Raw genomic sequence first — 19,922 nt, forward strand, 5'->3', positions numbered from 1 at the left:
AAAAAAACAGGGGGGGGGGGGGGGGGAGTTAAATGTAAGTGTGCTACCTTTCCCCCTACTACTGAGCTTTTCTACAGCTAGTAATATCAGATTAAATCACAGGAGTGTAAATAGCAATGGGCATAATTATTGACATTAGGACATGTTGACTTTTAGGACAAAACTTTTTGTCTAATTAAATGTGGAACTATTCTGATGGTACCTATAATAAGGTCCATTATAGAGCAGACTGACCCCTGCAAAATGTCCTATCTAAGATGGTCACCACAAAAAAGCATAAAATGCATTTTCATATTGCTGAGAATAGAAGCTTGGAGCATGGAATTAAAAGTTTCCCATTCACTTCTTATGAAAAAGCAAAACCAAGGACTTCCACTTGATAAAGGTAAAACTGCTTCTCCAGCCATTTTCAGGAGATGAGAAACGCGTTGAGGTGTTCCGAGTTAACTTTCTCATCGTGAGCCCTCGTAAAGAGCACTGTTTAGTGAGACAATAAATGAGCATGTTTTAACTAGAAAATGTGGAATCCAAGCAGTTACGCAGGAAAGAAGAGGACAGCTTAAAAGAGACATCAATAAAATAAAAGTTAAAATGCATTAAGTGGCTACAGTGAACTCAAAGGTAAAGCCGTGGGCCGTGTGAGAAGTGAACCAGAGAGGGTGATGAATCAGAAGGGGATGCGAATTACTCAGTGGACCTTATTCTTTCCACTTCATATTGGAATCAGTTGTAAACTCCCTTGGGTGCCCAAGGCAAGTGAAGTAACCGGATGCTCTGAACCTCCCCTAACCCCACCCCTGGGCAGGACTGTGTGCTCAGAGGAGAATCACTATAATTAGCCAATAAGAGAAGGCAGCTGGGTGAGGGCAAAACTAGTACTGAACTTGGCCTGGGTGTTTTTTTTCTTTCTTTCTTTCTTTCTTTTTTTTTCCTTCTAGACCTCTATCTTACGGTCTCCCAACACTGTGGTGTTTGGTTATGGCCACGCCCTTCTTCCTGGTCTCCTGTTCCATGTGGGCACGTGATCCAGGCCTAGACAGTCAACATGGCCCATGCTCCAGGTCTCGGGATTGGGTTTGTTGTGGGCACGGGATTCTAGCTGGGTTCCTGAGAACCAGGAAGTTCCGTTGAAATATCCAGAAGAAGAAATCCCTTTTCTATTACTTTCTGAGCTATGAGGATAGAGCCTATAATTCCCACAAAGATCTCACAAAAGGAGACCTGCTTAAGAACAATGTTGGAAAATGGAAAAACAAAGCTGAGAGAGAGAGAGAGAGAGAGCCTAATGCCTGAGTTTAAGTCCCTGAATCCAGTTCTGCCTGAATCTTGATTCTGTCCCAGACCCTTCATCTCCCCAGGTTTCGTCCTCCTGACATGCTGAAGGGGACAACTGTATCCATGGCACAGGGCTTCAAATCGGATAATATAAAGTGCCTAATACAGTGCCTGGCACAAGGCAGGCACGGAAGAGATGACAATGCCTAAAAACAAAGCCCAAAAGAGTGTTCAGTCCTTCACAGGAAGTGGAAAGATTTTCAATATGACCACCATGTCTCCTCACGTGGATTCTGAGGTTTAGAAGCTGGAGAAGATAATCTTTGCCGTCCTCTGCCTTTAGCACTCAGCTGTAGGACATCAACATACTAAGAGAGCCCGAAGCTGAATACAAGACCCTCACACAGCAGGGTCCCGTTCCCAGAGGGCTTTTACATTTCTTCTCTCACTTTACTGAATTGGCCGGGGTGGGGTGGATTTGGGGTCCCACTAAATGCTTCAGTGTGCCTAATATCACCTTATGCCTTCTTATTACCTGTTCCAAAGTGCAGTGGAGAGGATCTGGGTTGATAAGAGATTAAAAAGTCATGAAGATTAAGCTCCATTTAAAATTCTTATCTAAGCACATACCAACACAAGAAGAAGACATTTCCCACCTTCTTCCTAGAACAGGATTTTTAATCCAGTCCTTCAAATAATTACAAAAAAATAAGCTTTTAATCGTCATATCGTTGGTGTGCAACAGCTTGACAGGAGGACTAATTGTTGAGCAGTTGTCTCAGGGATGCTCCAACCCAGCTGAAGCTTTAACAAGCCGAAAGAGAATTTCAGAACCATCTCACAAATAAAAAGGAAGTGTTACTCATTCTCTTTTTAAATATAAGGCAAGCACTCACAGCTAAAACACCAATGACAGAAATTGGAAGCACTTGCTGAATCCTCAAACAGTTACGCTGAGCAAGAAATGATTCTGTAATGGATTTAAAAACACATGATTTTGAGGGCGATTCTCCATGGTTAACATTGTCATGGGCTTCCCTGGTGGCACAGTGATTAAGAATCTGCCTGCCAGTGCAGGGGATACGGGTTGGAGCCCTGGTCCGGGAAGATCCCACATGCCATGAACCAACTAAGCCCGTGCGCCACAACTACTGAGCCTGCGCTCTAGAGCTCGTGAGCCACAACTACTGAACCCCACGCCCTAGAGCCCATGCTCCGCAACAAGAGAAGCCACTGCAAGGAGAAGCCCGCGCACTGCAACGAAGAGTAGCCCCCACTCGCTGCAACCAGAGAAGGCCCCCACGCGCAGCAACGAAGACCCAACGCAGCCAAAAAAATAAATTAATTAATTAATTTAAAATATTGTCATGACTTCTGAAAATGGATATTTGCATTCAAGACTTAGGGAACAGCCCGGAATAGTTCAGTGGGTTTTGGAGGGGAAAAAAGGTATCTGAGAAAAAGTTGCTTAAAGCTTCTTAAACTCCCCTATCATCTAAAGGATGCAGCCCTAGTTGAGCAAACTGGCTGAACGCCTGGGATAGATTGCAATTCTGGGGACATAAGATCCCCACTCATAAGGGCAGGCGAGACCAAGACTAATAAACCAAAGGAAGCTTCAGAAAAGGTGCAGAGCCTACTTCGCCTGCCTGGGAGAACCACGAACGCCTTATCTGGCTTCTGTGAAAAGAAAAAATCATTGGGGAGCCAGAATTAGAAAAGCCTTGCCTTCCATCCAGTCTCTCCCGTCTAAGCCACATAAAATATCCTCTGGGAAGGCTTCAGGAAATACCCCAGGGGAATGACAATTGATATTAGCTGAATGGGTGAAAGAGCACAGACAGAGATGAAAATATTTAGCTTTTTGCAACCTTGAACTTAACCCAAGAGTCCAACATTTACACATACTCAGGGCAGAGTCTTGCGCTTCCAAGCCATGACCACAAGGTGGCCTCAATCCCTAATTGGGTCCCCACGGTCCAGGCTGCAGAGGGACGGCTTTTGAAAAAAAAGTTCCTTCTCCCCAGAGGCTTCCCTGTGGTAACTCGCAAGTAAGAAGTTCAAGTCCCCAAAGCTTTAATAAACTTAACAGGGCTTTAATTTTCCAGCAGGAGACAAATTTCAAAAGGACAGCCCTCCTGATATACCTCTACCTTTAAGGATGTTTCCAAGTTTGCAAACCATGCCAAGAGCAGACTGGAGTGGTCTTAGGTAAGATGCAATGCTTGTTTCTTTCTTAACGCACCTTGTAATTTGCACACAAACCACAACACTTTATTTTCTTATTAACAGGTCTGAATGTGTTTAACACCGCAAGCCCTAAATTGTAGAGGAGTGGATTAGACTAGGTTCTCTTTATTTTCCTGCCAATTGTCAGAAAGTGGTTTGGGGTATGGGGTGCCCCTCCTAACTGGCTTTTTCCTCTACCACTCATCCCCCCCCCCCCCCCCCCCCCCCCCCCCCCCCCCCCCCTCCACAAAAAAAAATCTACCACTCATCCCCCCCCCCTCCCACCCCCAGCTCTATCCAACAACCAACCTCTTGTCTCCATCTGCCAAAAGCAAAAAGACACAGCCTCATTTCTCATCGGAGAGCTTTTGCCTACTGTGCACTTCAGTTATTGAGATTAATAAGCTGCCGGTTTCCAAGGAAGACTAAGACAACTACAAGATTAAAGCTCACTGCAACGTGCAATGCTGCTGGTGGCCAGGCGGGATCATGGTGTCAAAAAGGCAAGGTAAAGCTATAAACTAAGGCTGAGCTGGAGACGCTAACCTAAAGGTCTCGTTAATTTCCATGTTGCCTCTGATGAGAACTTAGAGGGAGCATAATGTTCTGCAATGTGGAGAAATCAAGCGGCCTATTGATTTGAAAAGTGCTGGAATGCATCTGGTTCACCCGGAATGAATTCTAGGTTTCAACCTCACGCAAAAACGTTAAAAAAAAAAGGAAGAAAAGCAAAACAGGTTACGTTGGTTTAATATTCTCAAGATCAAACTTGTCAGTGATTCTGTCAGAAAATTAATCCTTAGGTAGAAAAATCAATCTGGAGAACAAGTGGAGAAGAGTCTCCAGGTTCAGCATGGTGAAGATGTTCCAACAGTCTCGTTGCTTCCCCACGACCACCTTATTTACTAAAGGTCTTGAGTCTTGATTCCCAAATAGGCACTCACAGTAAAGCATCCATATGAGGCTAAGATTACTTGGTCTTAAAGATAAAAAGTATGTTTTCTGAAATGCTGATACCCAAATTAGATTCCTCAGGTGCCACTTACCAAGCCCAACAAGCTCCATTCTTTATCAGAGCACTTCCTGGGTGTTCATCACAACTTCCTGAGTGTCCCTACTCAAACTATGACCAAATGGCCAGCCACCGTACCCGCGGCTGCGTGGCTTTCTCCTACCAGTCTAGCAAAGACTGTCTGCAAGATAAACCCTATGCAAATCACAGAGCTAAAAAGGTAGCACCGCTCCTTACGTCTGCAGTGTCAATTTGCTCTCGCATTTTATGACATTCAGCGCACTAAACCTCCTCTCTGTAACTCAGCTCACGTGGATCCCGTGCTGCCACCACCGTGGAGGCTCAGGACTTCAGACTGACCGTCCTGGGTGGCCACCGATCCCGCAGAGCTGGAGACAAGGGTCCCTTCTATCCTGCCTGGCTCACGATATTGTCTGTGGCTAACTCTATGTCCAGTAACGGACTGGGATTCATCCCTCAGATCATTTCTTGCCTCATGTCACTTATACTGCATTAACTTCACCATTTCCATGGACCGGATACATTCTAATTGGATAATAAGCATCGTTTTGTTTTGTCCTTTTAGTCTCAAAGGCATTATCGTGTGGTGGTTAAGAGCATTGCACGTGGAGTCAGGTAGACCCAGGTTTCCACCCCCGTTCGGCCCCTTACTTATTTGGAGACGTGTAAGTAACTTCATCTTCCCAAGCCTCAGTTTCTGTTTATTTAAAATAGGGATAGTAACATATACTCAACAGAAGGGTTAAAGGGTTCAGTGGGCTCTTGCATGTAAAACTAAGCATGGAGCAAAAACCATTTGATCAAGTCGTTATTCACAGAACTACACAATCATGTACAATAGCTATTCAATTGAACAAAGTTTCTGGAGAGATTTTTTTTTTTTTAAGAGAAAAGTCCACTGCTGAGAGCTTTGGATACACGAACTATGCTATCATTTGCAAATGGCTGTGCTTCTGTGTTACATCTATTATTTTAGAATCAAAATAAGTCTGGCCAATAACGGCTACTCTTAATACTCTTGTTGCCTCAGAGATTTAACAAGTGGAAAACCGAACTTGTTTCCTAAATGACATCCCTATTCACTCAGCCTCTTAGGCCAAAAAACTGGATACCGTGCTCACACCTGCCTAACCTACATCTTGACATTCCATCAGTCACAAATTCCTGCTGATTCTACCTTCAGTACATACCCCGCATCTTTGAACGTGCACCTTCTGGCCAGACTGGTAAGAGAAAGGCAGACAGCTCTGATACTGCAGCTACGGGCACCCTAATGGAAGCCCCACAATTTTTCATCTTAACCATGACAGTATTCTCCAAATTGGACCCTTAGTCCTGCTATAACTTGCCCTCAAGCCCCCCTCCCCACCCCCCACCTGTTGAACCTATGGCAGCTACCATAGTTAAAAACACAACGGGACCATTTATGTTATTATTTTGGCCTCCTGTTTAAAATGCTTCAGTGACTTTTCACTGTTCTTGGCGCTGGGTCCAACATCTTTAAAGCAGCCCCAAACCTTGCACTGTCCGGCTCCTGCCTATCTGTCTAGTTTGCTTTCTCTTCCTGGCATCTTAGCGCTTCTTCCCCCAGCGGGTCGTGGTTTTCACCACCTAGAACATTCTCTCAGTCTAATTAACACCTACTCATCCTTAGGGCTCAGCCTAAATGCAAATTTCTCCTGAGTCTGGCTTCTCTATACCTCACACGGCACTTATTACACCTGTCACTGTAGGGGCATATACCTAATCTTTTGTTCACATTCTGTCTACAGTCAGGAAACTCCAGAAGGGCAAGGACTTTGCTTTTCTTCTTCACTGCTGAATCCTCGGTGCCGGGCACCTGGCTGGGTCTCATAGATGTTTCTCGAATGAGTAATGGATGACCATTTCAAAGAGCAAGTTGCAAACTTGTTTGTAGCTCGAGGATCTGGATGGCTAAAATGAGGCCTTCTGGTATTTCAGGGCAAGAGCAAACTCAGAGGGAAGTTTTGTCCCGCTTACGGATTCTCTTTAGTGACCTGCTACCGAGATGGATTCCAAGAAAAGAAGCTTGCCTCTGCAAAATGCATAAAGGAAAGCAAGTTAGGTTCTGTCGCTGAGCTACTTTCTACTGTCTTAGACAAAGAGATGCTGACTTCAGAAACTCCCAAAGAAGCAGCTGGCTAGGAAGATTCCTGACCTTGCTCCTCTCAGGAGAGGAAGGAGGAGATAGGTGCTATCGACCCAGAATTACACAGGGACCTTGTTCAAAGATCTTCTGCCAGTAAGCTGAGAGAAAGATGGTGGGCAGAGTGATTCTGTTACGCATACGTTAGAAAAGAGAGTCCAGGCTGTTTGCAATTAGTTCCTCTGCCCTATGTTTGGTTTTTCTTGGATTATATTATGGTTTACACGTCAGCTGATTGTCTTGGGTAGTACAAATTTATATGCATTGTTATTTACATTATTAACGTTGATACAGAACTCTCCTTATAAGCTTTTTCATCTTGTGTTAAATTCCAGATTCATACAGTCTATTTCCTGGCTATGCCTCCTTAATTAGCACCTTGATTCTACTTGTCATAGAACAAAAATGGAAAACACACAGTCCAGGGAAGATCTAACGTGCCTCATTAAGACTGACGGGAACATCAAAAAGCAATGCAGAGGGGCAAGGGCTTGTTCCTTACTGGTCTAAAGAAACACCTTGGATTTGGCCTGGAGTCTCGGGGGGTTGCAGAATGCTGCCCATCACCTCCCAGAGTTAGGAAATTCTTCCATCATGCCCAGAAGTCTGTATTAATGAAAGTAGAGGTGGTGAAGCTGTTTGTAAATTTCCATTGCATTTTCAAAATTGATGAGTACATCATGATCAGTCTCCAGAATGTCTTGCCCTCAATGGTTTTTTCCTGCTGTGGTTAATCAATTCTTATTGGGTATGAAAGACAGGAATTGGAATCCTAGTATGGTATCATGCCCCTAACGTAAGAGCTTCCATTCCTACATTTGCTCTTGTGGGTAAGAAAATGACCCCATTAAACTCACAATATTTCAGCATGTGAGTGAGTGAAACCGTTCAGTTCTACAGCTTCCAAGACTATATGGAAAACCACTGAAGAATGAGAACAAATGATACTATAATCTTTGATTTTTTTCCACTTACCTGCTAGGTAAACTCTTTTTTTTTTTTTAACATCTTTATTGGAGTATAATTGCTTTACAATGGTGTGTTAGTTTCTGCTGTGTAACAAAGTGAATCAGCTATACACATACATATATCCTCATATCTCTTCCCTCTTGCGTCTCCCTCCCTCCCATTCCCACCGCTCTACCTTCTAGGTAAACTCTTGTTCATCCTTCGAAACCCAGCTCAAACAGGCCCTCAGCTGGGAAACTTCTCCTGACCATCCTGGGAAATTTAATAACTATTTCAACTGTACAACTACTGTAACTTACGTACTTCCATTCCTGTAAACACTGCACTATCTTTTTGTTTATGTGCCTATCTCCATTTTTAGGTTGTATGAGCTTTAAGGGCAGGATACATGTTTTAATCATAATCTCCCCAGTACCTAACATAGCGCTTAGTATTTTCCAGGGATTCAGTAAGTAAACGCTAATAAGAGACTGTATAAATCATATGTAAAAGAGAAACACAAAGTTCAACAATTCTATTAATTATTGCTAAAGTTTTCATATATGAGACAAGCTGCACATCCAAATTATACGTATTCAGTTCCATGGATGGAGTTTCAAATATCTGTGACTGACTTAGTAATAGCCCCATCTCAAGGGCCTCATATTCTCGAACTCCTGGCCCTTGAATGTACTGATCAAAGAACATCTGGATATGTTCTCCCTCGTTCTTTTCCTTCTGCTAGGCTTCAAGGTTTTGGCCATCTTACTTACTTCCCAAGCTTGCCTCCTCTAAAAGCATCACTGAGAAGCTCCAATCCTAGGAGAAATGCCATGTATCCTAGTGATCTGCAGAAGGACTCTACAGGTCAGAAAGCATGTTCTGGGAGAACTTCAGGAGAACAAGAAGGGGATAGGCTTGGCTTTGCTGGTCCTCTCCTCCAGATCCTTTCAAGGGAACACTTTATTGCCAACTGATCACATCAGAAACTGGGCGATGGGAGATACACTTATGCAGTGTATGTGTTTTCATCACCAACAGGAGACTCTTTGTGAGGAGTAGACACTCTGATGGATCTTTCCCTGAAGACGTGACAATTAAGGCAATAAAGGTAGGTTCGTGGCTGTTCCTGCATCAGACAATCTGACCACCTTATTTTATGTGTAGGAACCACGAGAGTTCCATCCAATGTGGCTCATAATTTACCATCTCACTGAAGCCCTAGAACGCCTGCAAGTTACTCTGCCCCCCAAGTCTAGATTCTGAATTTTTAAAATGCTAATAACAACGATTCCTTCCTACCTCATTGGATTGCTTCCATGCTTGAATGAGGTAGTGCATTTAAACCACTAACATCGGCATGTACAAACTGCACAGTAAAAACTGGTTGTTAATGGCGATGGTGGTCCTCTTCTTTCCTTTTTCTCCTTCTTTTCCCCCAATATCTACTACATTTCTCCTTCCCTTTCTCCCTCCTCTTTCTTCATCCTAACCACTGTGCATAGCCTTTATGTCTAGAAACTATTTTTCAAACAATGGTCTGTTAACGTGAAAATAGCCTGACTAGTACCCAACAAGCTCTACGGCAGTTCATAAATATAAGGACGAAAAAGACAGAGTCTTATCCAGCCTTAAAGACCACTACCAACTGTGAAAATATCCTAAGTTAAGCCTGGCGGACCAGTCAACTTTCAGCCTGGGACCTTTCCAGCAAAGCTACTTATCAGTGGGTTATTATATCAGTACAAATGCTTAAATCTATCTATTATATATAATATATGCATAGAGTTTCTATTGACTTTACCTACTGTAAGCCTTAGAGATTAAGACTGCAGGCCTGGTTACAAATCACCTATAGTTGTTAGAAAATAAAATGCATTAAAGCTTGGAGTGACTACAGTGACAGTGGTATACAACTTATTCAAGATCTTATTAATAAAACAAAACATATTAGGGATAAGAAACAACATCAAATGCTATGGCTTGCATAATTATTTCCAGCTGTGTGCAGAAAATTCACGGGCCATTACCAGAAAGATTACAGATTATTTCAGTCTTTCCTTAAACCTAAGTTATTAAAGTTTAAAAACTATGTGGGAACTTTTTGAAGGTTCAGTATGAATTAGTCCTTCTCTCTTTAGTCTCCATGGTTCTTCCGGGCAAGGAAACTGTACCAGTTGAAGCACACAAACCATGAAAGTGCCTGGGGATGGAACAGCAAGGCCGTTCCAGTATCTGGCTGACCCACTGTCAATTACATTGCAGCTTGCCACGCTGTGACCAATGCCCCTTCCTTCAGGTCACTAAGGCAGGTGTGATTTTTGGAAGACCAGAAGCAAAGGTGAGAAAAGGACAGAAGCAAAGGCAAAACAAAACAAAGCCAGACCTGGAGATCACTTTGAAACCCTTCCCTCTCAACATAAGTGCTGCCACTTTTTTCTTGTTTGTTTTTTTACACTATTGTTTGCCCCTCCGGCATCAAGCTGTTAGTGTATACAGGAGGGATTAAAGTGAGACTGCATGTTGGATGAAGTATAAATTAAAATTATACTTCTGTCAGTCTGGAATCAGGGATTGTTTCTCAAGGTCTCCCCAAACACTTAATTTCAAATGAGTCTTCATTTATTACTTCAAGAAAGGCTAAATGCATAATTTATCAGCAGCTTTCTGTCAATATACCCTTAGAAGCATGTTTCCCATGAGTCTTTGAGTAAAAATATGTTATGCTAATTCTATTAGTTGGGTACACAGGAGCTGTGGAAGAAAGTAAACAAGCATTAAAAGGAGACACATGTGAACGAAGAAATACCTATCAACCTACCGTCCAGGGTCAAATTACCAAGGGAACAGCACAGAGTTGGTAAACTTGTCCCATAATGTAGGCGGGATTTTCTCCCGACTGCTCTGGGCGGGTGATGCAGCAGGGAGCCAGGTGTGATCGTGATGGGGACTTACCGGGTCTCCAGGGGCACGTTGCTGTTTAGCACCCAGCTGTCCTGAAGCTGAACTGACTCGGGCGTGGTGGCCAGGTCGTTGGGCGCGGGAGCCGGGGCGTGAATCTGACTCCGCCGATTGGTCAGCGAGTTCCTGTTGAGGGAATTGGCTGACGAGTGGTGATGGGACAGCGTGTGGTTGTGCGGGGGTGGCAGAGGGGGCCTCAGAGTCGACTGGCTGTGGTGGTTCGGAGGGCCTGAGAAAAGAGGAAGGAGAAACGGCCATTAGGGGCTTCAGAATGCGGCTGAGTTCGCTCTGCAAGCCTGCGGAGGAGAGCCTGGAACAAAAGCCTCGATATTGACAAATGCCGAATGTCACGAACTACAGATGCAGATACGACTGTGTCCAGCATCTCAATGTCAGTTACTAACAAATAGTATACTTTGATTTGCCTTTATCCCTCAGCATCAAATTAAGAATGAGAAACTAGGTTAGCAAAACCAGGCTGGTGAGGGCTGACCAGTGGAATTATTTGAAACATACTAATTCTGCAATGAAAGTAACATGATATTCAAGGCTGAGCATTGTTGTAACAAGTCCCTAGCCCATTTCCTGGTAAACCAGTACACTCCATACATTCTTTAAGAACATGGCATCTTTCTAAAGGTATAAGAAAGATGGCATGGGCTTCCCTGGTGGTGCAGTGGTTGAGAGTCCGCTTGCCGATGCAGGGGACACGGGTTCGTGCCCCGGTCCGGGAAGATCCCACATGCCGCGGAGCGGCTGGGCCCGTGAGCCATGGCCGCTGAGCCTGCGCATCCAGAGCCTGTGCTCTGCAACGGGAGAGGCCACAACAGTGAGAGGCCCGCGTACCGCCAAAAAAAAAAAAAAAAAAAAAAAAAAAGACACACTCTAAGTCAGGGAGTAGTAAATGTAAACACCTATCAGGGGCCAGGCAGGAAAGTGAAGTGGACTGGGGTGAGCTGGAGAGGGCAGGGAGCAGCCCTCACTCAGATCCAGGCTCACGTGGCCATGTAGGGGTTAGAGCTCAAGGCAGATGATCTTCCAGTTTTTCTAAGAGAGCTGAAGATCTGGACTTTTTCAAAAGAGTTTTCTGTATTTTAAAAAATGTTGACAATTAAAAAATATGTGTGTGTGTTTGTGTATTTATATATGTTTATATATACACACATATTCACATGTATACTTTTTTTTTTAATGAGAATCAACAAAACACACCTGTGAGCCCGCTCAGATCAGGGGCTTCATAACATCTGTCCTCTGAGAGATGAACCCTGAGGACCCAGTCTCTGGAGAAGGTCAGGGTTGATGTTTTCAAACCACGACCCTTACTCCAAATTGCATCCTGCTTTCTAAACTTGCAATCCTCTGTCCTTGCCGTTAAAACGCACAAAGGACAACTATACCCCTGTATTCCCCTGTAATTCCCCTGTAAATATGACCACGGATGACAATTCCACACACCGTTTTCCTAGCAACCCACTCTCCACCTACGAAGTGAAATATTTTAAACATAATGAAAATGAAGGTCGTTCACTATGCAACGTAAGCCTATAATTTGGTTTTAATGGCTACTGAAACATGACTTTTAATTTGTGTCCTTTGAGAAAGTTTATTTTTTGAAGCCTCCAGTCAGGGTTGGCAGCCCGCCAGGTGACTGCCGAGCCTTGTCATTTTGGCCCCTGCCAACTTTGAATATCCTCAGCCCCTGCTGTCCTGGCTTTCAGAAGTTGGCTCAAGTCATTTAAACAAGCAATTTGACACAAATTTCAACTACTTGTCTCCTCATGTGACCGGGCTACATCTCCAAAAGGTGTAATCTACATTCCGTGGCTCCTGGGAAGCTTGCAGAAACGTTCCGAAAGAAAGACAACATGTCAAGAAGATCCTAGGTTTGGAGAGCATCATGACCATCGAAAACAGGAAAGAAAAATACAGAGGAAAGTGCTTCCTTGAAGTTTGCATCTCTGGGCTGAAATGACTTGGGGGGATTTTTTTTTTTTGGTGTGAGAAAAAGACAACTAAAGCTAAAACCTAATGGGAAATGCCACTGTACAAGTTGTATAGATTTTAAATCGCGTCCTCCAAATGAACCTGTAATTCGTATTTTCCATTCTGCACCAGTGGCATTTTAAATATATCTTTGAGGGAGTTCCATTGCTGTAGCAGGCTACTATATTTTCTGGCATTGTTGTCTGTCTTGTAATCTATTATTATATAGTTATTTACGTTTGTCTGTCTCGTATTAGTGGGAAGAGGTGAGAAAAGGGGGTGAAATGATGTAATAATGATCCTTCAGAGATGCTATCCAAGCCCCTCACACAAGGTTAATGAATTTTCATGCCTTTCTTTCTCCCCCTCTCAACTCCCATCAAAGTGGTGTCATTATTCTCCATTAGTTAGGTAATTATGAGACTTGCCTCGGGAAGGCGAGATGAATCAGTGTTCAAGCGAGAACCCACCCTTCCCAGCCCCAAGCTCTAACCTACCATCTCCCTCAGCCCCCCCGGCCCCCGCCCTCCAGCCCTCCAGACCACACACTCTCCCAAAGTACAAAGAGGCCGTGTGAGGGATTTAATTCGCTAAATGAGATATCGGGACCCTCCTGCTTCCTGTCTGTTCACCCTGAGATTTCTCTGTCTGCTCCAGCCTGGGTAGCCCTTCCCTGTCCATCTGTGTTCAGTGTGGGTGGAATTCCTGTGGTTGTCTTTCTGCGGACACAGCCAGGGATGGTGCTGATGGGGGAATGGAAACGCCGACCCGGGTGTGGTATGGTACGTTCCAAACAAAACAGAGGCTGAGTTTTCCAGTTAACTGAGAGAAACATCAAACTCTCTTTCCATTTCTCCTAAAGAGAAGGCCTAGGGTTTCGTGGGGTCGGGGGGAGATGGAGAAAGAAGTGCAGAGGAAGATGAACAAATACTTAACTCTCCACTCACCCGGGTCCTCCTATAAAGCAACAAATTACTGATATCAATTACAACAAAAACTATCCCCCGTCATCAATATCGAAAGATGTTCTCCTTACACTGCTGCTCATTTCCACTGTGACGTTGATCATATTTGCTCATTTATCTCTCTATCCAAAACACAAACTTTTCAACCAGGTACAAGAGCTAGAAGGAAAAGACAATGACAACACAGGGGGGTAAAGGCTACCACTGGGGGAGAAGCAGAGCGGTGCGGGAGCATTGAGCCGGTGGTTAGGAGATAAAATCGGAAGAACTGAGTTCAAGGATCGGGTCTGACCCCTTTTGAGTTGTGTGACCCTGGGCCTGAGACTTCATTTCTTTAATTGTCCGTGTCCTCACCTGCCAAATGATGAAGACAGCAGTAACTACCTGTAAGGAAGTTCGAGGGGAAGATGAATGTAAAATGCTAAACATGCTACCCGATGGCTGGCAAGTTCCCCCAAACCATGTGCAGGGAACACTGCTTGGTTCTCCTAGGAATAAACGGATGGATAAAGACGTAACTGCAGCTCTCAAGGATCCCAGATTTGAGGAGATGGAGTACACCCAGAGCTCATCTCTCTAGTCCAGGAGTCACAAACCAGCGGCACCCAAGCTGAATATTACCAAAAATTCAAGGTCAAGATTGTATATCCTGTTCCAGACTTCTGACTTCTCTTGAAAACAAAAACCAGTTGAAGTCTGTATTCTCTCAAGGCAACAACTGGATAGAGCTGAATGCCATTGGGTGGTTTTGTTTGTTTAGTTTGTTTTTGTCACCAGCCCGAACGATCCCTGCCATCTTCATCTGGTCGGATGTATGCATTTATGTTACTGGCTGGTGGGCATTTATGTTTGTGACTGCTGGCTTGACTTGGGGGTTCCTTAGCATTCTGTGTGGGTCACGTACCGCTAATATAACAACATCTCTGCTACAGCTTATGATCTCAAGCACTTTTTTGTGTATGTTTTTGTTATACTCATCCAATGCGTTTGCAGGATGTGACGGTTTTCTATTTCAAAAAATGCAGACAATGGCAAGCAACATGCCTTACTGCTTTCTAAGACGCTAAATGACATGAAAAGCCGTTCTCCGAGGCAAGGGTTGTCTTCAGTCTGTGGTGAAACAAAAATGAATAACCTCGGCTTGATGAAGGAAACTTCGCATCCGCTCTGAGTTCCATACTTTTATTGGGCTTAATTCATGTGCATCAAATGGCCCTTCTATTACATAAATATGAAATCACATAATAATGTAATTGAGCCACAAATAACTATGTAACATAAACACTTACATGGTATCAACCTAATAAGTAGGCTTTTAGCAGGCAAAAGGCAACAGGCATTAAAATTGCTATGTTAACCTATTATTCTACACCTGATTTATCGCGGGTCCAGAAGCTGGAATTTGTTTTTAGGTACTGTGGGGCTTTTAGTCCTAGGAAGAAGGAGCTATATATTCGTTCTTTGTTAAAAGCTAGGGTGGGACAGGTAGGACTCTTAGCAAAGATAAGTTAATTTGTGGAGAAGGCGCTTCCTGTAGATTTAAAAATTAAGTGCTTGAATGAATGCTTAACTTGTCCTGTTTGCTTGTTTGGACTCATTTGCTTGAATGGGCTATGCTTCTGAGCATTTAGATTTGCTGTGGGACAGTTGCCAGCAATTTTGATCCTGACAGAGATGCCGTTCACATATTCTGTCCTTCCTAAATGCCAATTGGTTGACAGTAGAGTTTTAAAAAATAAAGCAGTGCTTCTCTATCAATTCACAACATCAATTCCAACAAAGTTGTGTGGTCACTAAAAAATCAACTCTGTTTTAAAAATTTTTTAAGTATAGTTGATTTACAATATCGTGTAAGTTTCAGTGTACAGCACAGCAATTCAGTTATACATATACTATATATGTATGTATATATCATCTTTTTCAGATTCTTTTCCCATATAGGTTATTATGTAATACTGAGTATAGTTTCCTGTGCTAAACAGTAGGTCCTCGTTGGTTATCTATTTTATACATGTTAATCCCAGCCTCCTAATTTATCCCTCCCCCCATCCCCCTTTCCCCTTTGGTAACCATTAGTTTGTTTTCTGTGTCTGTGAGTCTCTTTCTGTTTTGGAAATAAGTTCATTTGTGTCTTTTTTTTTTTTTGATTCCACATATAAGCTATATCATATGGTATTTGTCTTTGTCTGGCTTACTTCACTTAGTATGATAATCTCTAGGTCTATCCATGTTGCTGCAAATGGCATTATTTCATTCCTTTTCATGGCTGAGTAGTATTCCATTGTGTATATATACTGGAGTATCAACTCTTGTGTTGACTAGATGAGTGGTGCTCAAATAGCGTGTGGAAACCAGCAACACCCACATTTTAAATAATGTATAAAGAAAGAATTTTCTTTGCAGCTAAGGAAGTAAATTCACAATAATTGGCTACTGTTGTTGCATTTTTCCTAAATAAACAGCTGGGGGAGGCATTTAGGCTGGGTCTACCCTTGCCAAGCGGGGTGTTGATGACAGTGGGAAGGCAGGGATGAACTCAGATTGGTGGTGTTTTGCCCCCACCAATTATTCCTAGCAATTAAAAATGAAGATAAAATGTGTGAAAGAAAAAATAAAAGTAGAGCCCTGCCTAGCTGCTAATAATTCACGCATTCTTGGAGATGGCATGCCAGCTGTTGGCCTTTAAAAAAATTTCAACCCTTCGGACCCCAAGATAATGAATTAACCACAAACTGTCTGCCTTAAGAACTTCACCTTTGGAGCAAGTTCCATCTTGATGGCAATCTGAAGATGCAAGAAGTGGGGATGGTGTTGACAGAGCTTCTGGAGTCTCTGGGTGATGAAAACTGGCACCAGGACACCCTGTTCAAATTTGACCTTGAATGGGAGCTAGAGGGAGTCGGAGGTGAGAATTTTCAAGAGTAACAGCCTCTGGTTAGAACTATGGAGAGTGGAGGCTATTGCAGATGGCCAGGCTGCTGGGTGGCTTTGAACTCCTGCTTGGCCACTTACTAGCTGTGTGACCACTGGAAAGTTACGTATTGTTTTCTGAGTCTGTTTCTTCATCTGTAAAATGGGTATAGAGATTTTACTTCTTTCATATGGTTGTTAGGAGAATCAAATGAGAATATTTATAGGGAGCCTAGCGCAATTCTTAGCATATAGTAAGCTACCAACACATATTATTTTGTGTTATAGTTAATAAAACTAGTAATAGTAATAACAACAATAGCAACCATGGTTCTGGTGAAAGTAATGAGTACGTCCTGGGTCGCTCCAGTTTTCCTAGCTCTTTGAGGTAGGAGCTTTCATGGTGAGATATCAAATCAGCATATGGAGGCAAAGTCACTAACCTCAGACCTCTCTACCTTCAAATTCTGTCTACAGCAGGGCATAGTGACTAAGTGACATGGCACAGGCATTAATACAGGTGGTCTTAAGAGCATCTCTCTAAGAGCCTGCTGAAGTGGAACTTGGGATTCAGAACTGTCCCATTTCCATAAACAAATAATGACAACAAACCAATAATAGATGCTATGAATTAAGCTCTCCCTGTGTGTCTGATCCTGTGGTAAGTGCTGTACTTAAATTATTTCAGGGTATTCCCACTCACTCCTATGGGATAGGTTCTCTTATCAGCCCCATTTATACAGATCCTGCCCGTGAGGCTCAGAGAGGTTAAGTAATTCGTCAGTGGTCACACAGCTCAGTAAACGGTAGAGCTGATATTTGACCCCAGGGTCTCTTCCCCACTCTGCCGCATGCAGAGGAGCACGAGGCCCCAGAGAGCACGCACACAGGGAGGGAATGAGGACCCTGCCCCAGTTTATGCACGCCCCCTCAGATACAGAGGAAAACTGGCTTGACGCATTTCTTTGCACATGTGCTTAAATTGTAGAAGCAAATCTTGTGAGAAAGTGGAGGGAACCGCCCACCTCAAAGCTCTGCCCCTCACAGTGCTGCTTGAATCAGGAGAAATAGGCCAGAAGAGCCAAAGTGTAGCACAGTCTCTTTTCCGTGCTTTCCCAAAAGGCCCTCCTCAAGCTTCCTCCTCCACGCTGCATCCCTGGCTCCCAATTAGGTCTGCTGGAGGCAGAAACAAGGGCACACTGCTCCCATCTCATCCTGCCAGCTCTGACTGGAGGCACTTTGCCAATAGCCCGGGGTTGGGGGGAGGGGGGTCCAGATCCAGCTTCCTCCTACATTTGGAGAGAGGCTTACTTATTTGTCTCAAAGTACTGGATGCTGTGGACATTCAGCTTGCTCCCTCCTTCCCTGCCTTTAATATCTACTGAATGATTTGTTTCCTAAAGAGCGGACTCTTATTTTTTATTATTGACCCTCCTATGGTATTGCTGGCTTTGCAGGATGGTTGGCTGGTCTGCAGTATTTCTTGCAACTGGCTGCTATCGTCAGGCTGCACATTTCTCCGCATTTCAGAATAGAGGAGAAAAAAGAAAGCAGGATGAAGGAGCCAGCCAAGTTACGGCCTCTTTCTCATTTCCCAGGGGGCCTCAGATAGGCTCTGGCCGGTGCCTCTTGGCCTGAGTTGCACAGTCCTGGACCAGGGGCCATCCTTCATGGAAAGACCCCAGTCAGCCTGACCAGAGCACCAGAGAAGGAAAGGATGGTACTTACTCATAAGGAATGATCTCGCTTACGTAAAATGTATGACCTTAGAGAAAAAACATTCCGGGTGCCTTCATAATGACACATCCCATGACAGAAGCATGGGGATTGCAGTCATAAGGAGGAATCACTTGCAGGCTTAGAAACCAAAGTTTTGTCACCTCTACCTACATTCATAAACAACTACAGTTTGGAGGGACATATTAGCTCATCTAAGAACAATCGCTCACATTTAATAAGCCCCAGCTGTGTAATAAGCACTCTGTATAGTGTACCTTATTTCAAACTTATAATACTCTACTCAATATTCTGTAAAAACCTATATGAGAAAAGAATCTGAAAAAGAATGAATGTATGTATATGTGTAACTGAATCACTTTGCTGTACAGCTGAAACTAACACAACATTGTAAATCAACTACACTCTAATAAAATCAAAATGAAAAAAACTTACAATAACCTTCAGAATAGATAGGTTGTCCACTTTAAAGATGAGGAAATGGAGGGGCAAGGAGGTTAAATGATATGCTTCCCTTCGTACATTTTGTATTTAACTGTATACATTTGGGCCACTTTCCAGCGCACACAGGGCACATCTCTTTCATCACCCTTGGCACAAGGTTTTGTATTATTTTTGGACTCTCCTGTGTTCCCAGCTAGACTGTGAGCTCCTCCAATGCAAAGGGCATTGTCTCTCTTATTTTTATATCCCCAGCACAAGGCTACAGTACCTGGCACAGAAGTGGCACAGAGTGAATGAACAAATGAATTGACAACTCATGTCCCTGGAGGGTGGTGAGCCTCAGCAGAGAGGGATCAGAGTAGATTTTTGCCTCTGTTCTTTGAGCATGTAGTTAATTCCCCTAATGCTTACTGCCCTCAGAGGGTCCATTAACAGGGAGAGAGCCAGACATGGGAGGAAGGTGACTTCCATCCCCTCTGTTTTAATTTGTTTGTTTTTTCCTGGCTCTGCCTGAATTCCTTTTTATTTTTATTAATAACAATCTTACTGAGCTATAATAAAATTCAGCTCCTTGGAGTGTACATTTTAGTATTTCAAAAGTATATTCACCGAGATGTGCAAACATCACTGCTAATTTTAGGACATTTCTGTCACCAACCCTCTCCCTCCGGCAAGGAAACCCCATACCCATTAGCAGGTGCTTTCCAATACCTCCTGTTAATCTACTCTCTGTTCCCATGCATTTGCCTATTCTGGACATTTCATTTTAATTAATTAATTTATTAGTTATTTGTTTATTTTTGGCTGCATTGGGTCTTTATTGCTGCGCGCGGGCTTTCTCTAGTTGCAGTGAGCGGGGGCTACTCTTCGTTGCGGTGCGAGGGCTTCTCATGCGGTGGCTTCTCTTGTTGCGGAGCATCAGCTCTAGGCACGCAGGCTCAGTAGTTGTGGCTCATGGCTCTAGAGCACAGGCTCAGTAGTTGTGGTCCACGGGCTTATGTTGCTTCGCGGCATGTGGGATCTTCTGGACCAGGGCTTGAACCCTTGTCCCCTGCATTGGCAGGCAGATTCTTAACCACTGCGTCACCAGGGAAACCCTGGACATTTCATATAAATGGTGATTCCCTCTGTTTTTTTTTTAATAACCACGATGTTTGTCTGTTGCAGAGTCCCGTTGGAACCAATCAAAGTTAGATCTCAGATGGGGGCCACTTCATACCATTTAAAAAAAATCTTTCCCGGGGAACCTGAAGCCAGTCCTTCACAG

At 43.6% G+C, this 19,922-nt stretch overlaps 1 protein-coding gene across 1 annotated transcript in view; it reads right to left on the reverse strand.

Annotated features, from left to right (window-relative positions):
* TENM2 (teneurin transmembrane protein 2) overlaps positions 1-19,922 on the reverse strand; it is a 979,370-nt gene that overhangs the window by 309,055 nt on the left and 650,393 nt on the right. Inside the window, exon 4 of the mRNA XM_024753416.1 lies at positions 10,608-10,842. Within this exon, the coding sequence (XP_024609184.1) occupies positions 10,608-10,842 (235 nt within the window). The remainder of the gene's footprint in view (positions 1-10,607; positions 10,843-19,922) is intronic.

The sequence above is a fragment of the Neophocaena asiaeorientalis genome, unplaced genomic scaffold (assembly GCF_003031525.2).
Source record: "Neophocaena asiaeorientalis asiaeorientalis breed wild unplaced genomic scaffold, Neophocaena_asiaeorientalis_V1.1 scaffold268, whole genome shotgun sequence".
NCBI classification, from domain to species: domain Eukaryota; kingdom Metazoa; phylum Chordata; class Mammalia; order Artiodactyla; family Phocoenidae; genus Neophocaena; species Neophocaena asiaeorientalis.